This window comes from Sturnus vulgaris, chromosome Z, assembly GCF_052056855.1.
Source record: "Sturnus vulgaris isolate bStuVul1 chromosome Z, bStuVul1.hap1, whole genome shotgun sequence".
NCBI classification, from domain to species: Eukaryota; Metazoa; Chordata; class Aves; order Passeriformes; family Sturnidae; genus Sturnus; species Sturnus vulgaris.
Genome location: NC_142283.1, coordinates 58768696 through 58777720, shown reverse-complemented (window position 1 = coordinate 58777720; position 9025 = coordinate 58768696). Strand labels below are relative to the sequence as shown.

The 9025-nt window shown below is 39.5% G+C and overlaps 1 protein-coding gene across 1 annotated transcript in view; it reads left to right on the top strand.

Annotated features, from left to right (window-relative positions):
- Positions 1-260: 260 nt before the first annotated feature.
- Positions 261-9025, top strand: part of TBCA (tubulin folding cofactor A) — a 26682-nt gene continuing 17917 nt past the window's right edge. Inside the window, exon 1 of the mRNA XM_014889395.2 lies at positions 261-332. Coding sequence (XP_014744881.1) covers positions 280-332 — 53 coding nt within the window. The 5' untranslated portion in view covers positions 261-279. The remainder of the gene's footprint in view (positions 333-9025) is intronic.

Here is a 9025-nt window from a genome sequence, read left to right as displayed (position 1 = left end):
GCGGGGGGTGCCGATCACTCTCCAGCCCAACACCACCAGTCGGAGCGGCTCCTCCAGCGGTACCGAGCCCGCACGACCACCCTTCTTCCTCCCCGTGTGCTAACACACCGGGACGGCCTCGGCCCCGCCCGGCCGGCGCCGCCCCGCTGCCCGGCCCTCTCCACTGCGCCTGGGCAGGGGGGGGAGGCGCGCGGCTCCCGCCCGCTCCGGTGGTGCAGCCCGGGCGGGGGGTTCGACGCATGCGCGGCGCGGGGCTGCGCAGTCACGGCGCCTGCCGCCATGGCCGACCCGCGCCTCAGGCAGATCAAGATCAAGACCGGCGTCGTGAGGCGGTGAGTGGCGGCTGGGGCACGGTCCGGACGTGCCAGGCCGAGGCACTGCAGCGCGGCTCCGTGCGGGACCGGCCGTACCGGGCACGGGGCTGGCTGTGTGGCGCGCGGGCCCGCGGTGCTTTGCGGGGCTGGCGGGCTGTGGTGGAGAGCGGCCCTGGCACGGGCCCCCACCCCTCGCATACCGCCGTCGGGAACAGGCCACTCTTTTCTGGGTTTGAATGCGGGTTTCCCTCCCTTTCGTTAGTGCCTTGGGAGTCGAGGGTAGTCACGCAGCCCCCTCGCTGTGCAGGGCAGTCTCGCCTCATAGCTTGCCGAGGCATAGAGCCTCAAATATTTTTTTTTTTTTAACCAAAGCTGCTATTGAATATTTCTGGTTCAGAAGTTGCACAACCAGTGGCATTACAGAAGCAATTAGGTTGGAAAAGACCTCTGAGATCATTGAGTCCAAGCACCACTACCTTGTTAACTAGATGCATAGCACTCTAGTCTTTCCTAAAACACCTCGAGGGATGAGGACTCCACCACCTCCCTGGGCAGTCCTGGTAGATTCGTCGCCAGAGCCTTGGTTTTAAGGGAGTCATAGCTTTTAAGAGAAGCGTATCTGTCAGGATCGTTCTTATTATAGCTTTAAACACTCTTTGGCCACGATGGGCTTTATTAAGCCTACAAAGACTACGCTGACTCAGGCAGAGGCAAGAATTCGTTTGTGCGCTGGATGAGGATTTAAATAGTGCAGTTTCGTACAATCAACTTTATGTTATGACTTCGCAAATTCCTGTCAATAAGATATGCACATTTTCTTATACTTGATTCACTTTGAAAGGTCGGACTTTCATAGAAAAGTTGTCACTGTTGGTGTTAGTTAAAGGCACTTTGGAATTTCTTTGAACACAGGAGCAAACCAAACAGCTGTATGCATTTCAGAACTAGTACAAAGAAAGGATGAAAACGTTTGGATAAACAATACAAATGTAGTCAACAGGATTCAGATTTGCTTTTGGAGAATTTCCATGTGAATAAGCAAGTTTGGCTTGAGTGTGTTGCAGAGTAGCAACAGGCATATCTACAGTTACTCTGTATTCTCTAAGTGAAGGTAACTTTAAAAAAAAAGGGAGAAGAGGAATATTATCTTAATTCCCTGTGGGGACATGATACAGCGGAAGCTCCCAGTTCTGTGACAGCTGCACACAGATAAAAGCAATAGTATGGCTCTGTCCCACTCCACCCTTCTTTCTCTAAGCAGAAGCCTAGTTATGCATTCTGCTACAGTGGGGATACATGTAACTTGTGTCAACTTGGGAACGTTAATATTGTCCTCTTATTTTGAAGTAGAGCAACTCCATAGGTATTTTTTTCCTGGTGCATGAGAAGACTTGCATAGAGGCCTATTAAGCATTCTATAAATTGACTGACTTAACACTTCAGTTAATTTTCATTAGGTTTTTTTCTGTTTTCAGTTTAGAAAAGCACATTGAATCTAGCATGTAATATTGATTTCCAACCATGTTCAGCGCTCAAGATTTAAAAATTTATCAAAAAAAGATAGGGGTCAAGAGCTGTTAGGATATAGAGAGCTTTTTCGACATTTCATTTGACTTGTGTTAATCATCTGTTGTAGCTTTTTTTTCTCATTAATTACCTAACTCATCACTTTTTTTCCACACTAAGAATTAATCAGCTGTTCTGCTTTGGTATTTATTTTTTAGCTGTAAGTCATAAATTCTTTGTGTACTCCTCTCAAGAGACTGTATTTTAGGTTGTAGGTAATTTACTTGCTTGCACATTATTTACACTGCTGTGTATCAGTGAAAGAAATTAAACTAGAAGTAAGGAGATCTTTTGCTTTTTTGGCAGGTCTGATAGCCAGGCTCTTGGTGATTTTATATTTTCAATAGTTTATTATTCAAAAGAAGTAGATTTGATGAGCATGAGTACTAATGTTTTCTGTATTTGTGGCTTATGTCCTAGCAAGCAGTACATCTCATTTAATCGCTTCAAAATAGTTTTACCCACAGTAAATCCAAACAACTACCCACTGGATAGTGAGAGAATTGATTAGGAAAAAAAACCTTCTAAAATACCTTATTTGCATTTCAGATTGCAAATAATTTTAAAAACCACCGCAAACAAAGTAAGTAGGGTTGCCTGAAAATAGCACTGACATTTGCCCATAGTTTCCATCTGATTAAGTGGAAGTGACACGAGTAGATTAGAATGAGACTAAGACAATTCACATTGCAATTGTGTTAGTTTAACTTTAACAATCTTTTAACATGCTTGTTTAAATGTGGCTGACATACCATAATTACAAATCTACAAGCCTTGATTATAGAATTTTACATCATGAACCTATGGGGAAAGTGTATTGATTTTTTGTGAAGCAATTCCTTTTTTTTTTTAAATTTACCATTCTAAAACTGTGGTGTCTTCACAAGATTGTTGTTTTACCTGCTGCACTGGTGTTGATTCTCTTCGTGAAATAGTATCCTACTGCAAAGCAATTTACACTGATTCTCACCCTCGCTCCAAGCACAAGAAGTTCTGCAAGTTACACAAAACTGTTGGTCTGATTTGAAATATAAATGTGAACAATTCTCTTAAATGGAATTATTTTGCTGGTAAGTTCAGGATATATTTTGTGCCAGAGAAGTATGAAGAATGCGAAGACTCCTTTTGCTTCACTGTATTGCTAATTCAAGCACAAAACTACTTTGTGTTCTTAGTTACTCGAGAAATTTGCTATTTCTAGTGTGAGTCAGGGATTTTCTCTGTCTTCACCGTATATGGTTGCTTTATTGCGTGTTGCCCATTAGCCATAGACTTTCACTGTGATTCATAGCACCAGCGTATTAATAAGAAGCTCAGGTGTCTCTTCTATATTCTTGTTAAAATTAGAAGATTGTATGCAACAACTGTTTGTTAGCTCAATTAATGGGAAGGGCTAGGATATCTCATATTATTTGGGTATTGAGGAATGATCTGCAGAACTGTTCAGCTATACTGAGTCAGCATGATAAAGTGATTTAATGTGTGTACTCTACACATCTGAGAGCTCAGGGGTACAAGAGTGTGAGTGTACAGAATGCTCTGTTGGATGCAAGCTGACTCCCAAAGCCACTAACTCTAAAGGGCTAAATAACCCTTTTAAGAGTGCAGATTGTGCATCTGTTGCCGAGGGTTGTCACCAGCTCAATACTGGAGCTGGAAATTTAGGTTCAATGTTAGCCATGTGTGGTAATTGTGATCTAAAGCTACCTAGATACATCTTAAGCACCTTTTGTAGTGCTCCTGGTGCCAGGATCCAATACATAAAGTCTTGAATTGGCCCTGCATTTGAAGACTGCTTAAAATCTTAGAGACTTACTAACATAGTCTTATTCCCAGATAAAAACCCCTCCTTTAGGGTAGGTCTGAGAAAAGAGTGCACCTGCATTTACGTGTTGTCTGAGGTAACATCTATGACATACATAGTCATCATCCTGGATAATTAGTTGGAACGTTTCAAAATAGACCTTCCATTTTTTGAAGGTTTGATTCTATTTCTCTGATTCTTTTCATTACAAGTTTTCTTTTAACTTCACAATAACAAACAATACCTACACATATCTCAAAAGCCGTGACAAGAGCACAGTTGTTGCTGTGGAAATTGCATAGTGCGTTGGTTTGTTTGGGGTTTTATTTAATGGATTTGATTCCACTTGTTATACCTTCAGAGCAGACCTAAGTGATTCCTTTTTAGAAATATTTCACAAATTTAAATTAATAATAATCAGATGTGTAAAAGATTGTCTCTTGCATTCCTTCTTCCATTCCACTACTTTTTTAAAAAAAATCTGTCATCTCAGGTTTTTTGAATTTACCATTATCTTCTGCCCCCGAGGCAAAACTATCTTCTGCATGTCGATGCTGACCATAATAATCTATTAATGTTATCATTTTAATGGGCAAATTAAAACATCCCGAGCAAGTTTATAACCACAAGTGTTGCTAGTGATACAATATTAAGGAGGAAAGCATTTTTTTTCCTTTTTTAAAATTTTCATTTGAGTGACAATAAGTGCAAAACTGTGGCTTTTAAGCTTCAGTTATTTAAGCAGTCTTTCAAAAGCTTGGAGGTACAGTAGTTCCAGTTGCTTGCTAGTACCAGTTTGGTGGCTTTATGCATATGTGTAGTGCTTTTGTCATTATTTTTCTTCATAGCAGGGAGCCACATACTCACCTGTGTGGATTAAACAGTTACAAATAATTTTTTCTGTTGAATGTGGATCCATGGGAAATCAGGAAAAATGGTATTAAATTTATGGTAATGCTTTATATACAGGAGATGAATTATAGCTATGCTAACAACCAAAAGCCATCCTGGCTTGACTTTAAGCATTATTTAATTATATGTGTCCTGTAGGTGGAAATCCCAGTCAAGACCACGAGGTCCATTGTTTTATCTTTTAACTGTAGTATGTCTTTCTGATGCATTGTGAATTGCCTATGCACATAATATGACTACAATTCTATGTAATTTTTCTCATAATTGTAGCACTTAGAGTTACTCCCAGCTGGGAGGGGCCTAGAGGGGAAGAAGTAGATTCTGTGTTTTTTTCCTCCTGAACAAAAAGTCTTGACTGAAGATGATGCCTGGGATATAAAAGGAAAATGAAGTGAAGTTCTTTGGCAAACTGAATTGTTTCCACATCAGAGGCTTCATTTCTTGTTCTTCCCTAAAACTGAAGTTCTTTGGCTTCTTAGCATTTACAACTATACAGTCTGTAGAGGCAAGAACAAGTGAACCCCTGAAGATTCAGGGAGACCTCTAATAACAGATAATGATACAAAAATTTTTAATTTTACAAGTAATTTTCAACTTGAAAGTATTTTCTGACTTAAAAAATCATGTATCTGATTTTCATCTTTTTTACAGTAATAATCCTTGAGAAAACCCAAGCTTGCAAAGTTACCCTGAAATGCCATGGTAAATCTAACTGTTCTGTAAGCTGCATGTGAGATGCAGAAGGGGCTAAAAATTATGCATATACTTGTGTATTGTTACATCATGAGTCTTAAAAGAGAAAATTTATCTTTGGTGATGGTTTTGTCGCTAGAAGAAGAAAATAAGCTCATAAACTTGGTATCCTGTCTAAATCAAAAAAGTAGGCACTCATGGCTTAGAAAACATGGCAGTTAGCATACCTGGGTCAAATACTGTATTTCTTTATCCTTCCTTGGCTTTTTCTCTTGGGCCCTTTAATCTGTAAAGTTTGCGTTCTTATGAAGCCTTAGTGAACCCAAAAGTGTGCATAAGTAAAATTTGCAGATTAGAGACCTGGTATTTTAATCTCTGCAGGTAGCGATTAGCATATTGCCAGTGTTATTCAGTTGCTGTCCTATAATTATGCATTATGTTAATATGTTATACCATAAGAAAAAATACTATTATACTATTAACAGTAATACTAATATTTACTATAATAATTTTATTATACTATAAGGAAAAAAAGCTGTAACTTGTACAACTGCACTATTATGTGCTTCTGAGTTTGAACTAAGTTAGCATAGATATCTCACTATCTAGTCAATAAATACTGTCACTCTTAGCACTCTTACCGTGCTCTTAGGCTGAATCCATAACATATTAACATGTACAATGGTTAATGGTAACATTAGTTCTGAAGAGATGCATGTCCTTTCAATAGTGAATTTGCTTAGTAGCAAAACGGAGCAGTTCCCCCTCATCTTCTTCAGAGCTCTGCTTGCTCAGTCCAGCCAGGAAAATATTTCTTGTGTTGATTTTTCTAATACTGGAAAGAAGTGTGTATTTAATGGCCGAAGCACACAGGTGCCATTCTAGCTTATGTAGAGTCTGCACTGTCAGCAACTACTGGATTTTGGGGGAACATGAAGAGTAGTAGCATGTGCTTGCTCTGTCCTTGTACCATTTCACCACTTTTATTCTGTGCATCCATTAGTAGTTCCTGTCTGTGACTGTGGAAGAAGGTAGAATTTTTATGTATGTAGAGAGGGTCTTAATTTCATTATACATGCAGAAAACCCCCATTGTGCATAATTTTTCATCTGTCAAACCTCAGATGAACTGCCCTTCGTACTGATCAGAGGGGTAGTCTGCTTGCTACTGCTAATGATGCAACTACCGGAGATGACAGTGTTGATATATATGGACTGGAGTAAGAATGTAGGTGCCTCGGTGAAGTGAGAAACAAGGGCGATTTGGGGCTCTTTCTGTAGCAGCCAGAAGTTAGAACAGCACTTGCAACTCTGCACCCTAAGCAGACTGGGGGTGAAGTCCCTAGAGAAATCAAAGTGATTCTCAATATGGAGATCTCATTTCATTCTCCCCTTCTCTGGTTCTCTGGTTTCTGGTCCTAGTCAAACCTTTTGCTGAGCTCGCTCAATTTGCCTAACACAGGAGAAAAACTGTCGTGTTGTTTTTTGTTTGGGGTTTGTTTTTTTGTTTTTGTTTTTTTTTTTATTTTTGGGCAGGTGATTGTTGTTTTCTTTGGGTTTTTTTTTTGTTCATTGTATTAATTTCCGGTAGTTTTGGTATGGAGAGATCGTTTGAACATTAGTGCTGGCAGAGGTGTGTGCTAGAGCCAGGGAGGAGAAGACCTCTGTTCACCAATGGTCAGCTTTTTAAGCATCTTGAACTATCTTGTGTTATTTTGCTCTTCAGGTTGGGGAGCTGAAGTGAGGGAGACAGAGTAAGTAAAAAAAATGGATAAGGAAGTAAATCATAATGATATGGAAAGGACATTTTATTCTCCTTCTACCTTAAGATTCTTTCAAGCCCTGTGGGCTCTTCTGAGTTTAGCCTCCAGCTTTAAAATAATAAAACTGTTTCTTACAGAGAAAACAGAAATTGTGAAATTATTAAGTGTTAAGTGATGTGAAAGTCAAATGTATAAAGAATTTTAAAAGGCCAGCAGCCATAGCTAGGAGCTAGCCTCTTGTCTGTAAAAACACTTATGGTTTAGTTTTGTTCTTCAGTGATTAAAAGTTCCTTAACTTGATTTCTAGAGGCAGGTACACCACCAGAAATGTCACTTTATTTATTTCTTTATATTCTTTCCCTAGTAGTTAACTACTGACTGGCAATAGAGTAAAGGTGTAGAATAACTGGATCTTATGTTTCTACTTTTTCATTGTGAAATACTGGGAGATTCTAGTAAAATACTTTTTATTCTGTTTGTTATTTTCATCCATTGTTTCTAGGCATATAGACCTCTTCTCCAGGGTCCATGAAAAATAACTGAGGAAAGCAAGCTTGTTGTCAGTAGATTTAAGTCAGGTATGTGGGAGACTTGAAGGATGAGAATAAGCTAATACTTACTGTATGCAGTTGTTTGTCAATTTTTACTTTTTTAACATTTAGTGTTAGAAAGGCAAGGAAGAACTTAAGAATTTTTGGCTCATAGACATATTTTTAAGGGGGGAAAACAAAAATTTAGTCACTAGTTGGTACCATAATTATTTGCCATGTGCCTCAAATCAAAAGCTCTCATATACTTTGTCGTAGTTTGTGGAACTGCCAGCACTTGCTAGAAAGCAGAATGATATGTGTAAACTGCAACTAAGTATATTAAAAATGAAACTTCTTTGCAGATACTGTGTTTTTTTAAAGTCTGACCCAACTGCAAAATACTTTATACTATTATTTTAATTGTGACTCTTTGTTCTAGTGTTTAGATAACTTACTCTTCACAGAAATGGTTAATTTTTAAAAAAATAATTACTATCTTAAAATTTGAGGCCTTATTTTGAAACTCCAGCTTAAAAGAAGAAGAGTGACGTGTAAAGAACACTTTAATGTTCAAAAGAAATACTGAGTCTGTGTAGAGAATATAAAGAGCAAATCTACATTGACTTTGAATGTTTAGATATTTTATAGATATGTTGGGTAAAACTAGACTTGGGCAGGTTTCTCTGTCCACTTCTCTAAGACTTTTCTGCATTTTCAGAACAGATCAACCTTAGAGTTTATAGTAATAAAATTATAGTCAATGATTTGCAAATATAGTTCAGAAAATTACGACTGTTAGGAATTTGTGGGTGTTAGGTATACAGTACGAAATCAAGCCTTTGATTTATTAGGTGATACCTTGATTTGAACATAAGCATATCTTGAAGCCTTCCAAATAGTATTTTTGTACAGTGGTTTTTGGCACAAGAAAGTGCACAGCATCATAATGTCACAGAGATGTTGTGTTGGTTTTGTGCAGCTTAGTTTTTGTAGTGGGGTGACCACAGAAGTGGCTTCTGTGAGAAGATGCTGGAGGCTTCCACCATGTCTGGCAGAGCCAATCCCTGATGGCTCTGAGGTTGGACATGCTGCTGGCCAAGTCTGGGCCAACTACAGATGTTGGTAATGTCTCTGTGATAACATATTTAAGAAGAAAATGACAACAAAATAAGCACAGTTTTTCCCAGAGAAGAGGAGGAGGTGAGAATGTGTGAGGGAAACACCATGGAGACACCAAGGTCAGTGCAGAAGGAGGGGAGGAGCTGCTCCAGGCACTGGAGCTGAGATTCTCTGCAGGCCATGGTGAGACCATGGTGAAGCAGCTGTGCCCTGCTGCCCATGGGAATCCACGGGGGATGCAGAGATCCACCCAAAGCCCACGTGGGAGGTGCCCATGCCAGAGCAGGTGGATACCTGCAGGGGGCTGTGATCCTGTGGGAGACCC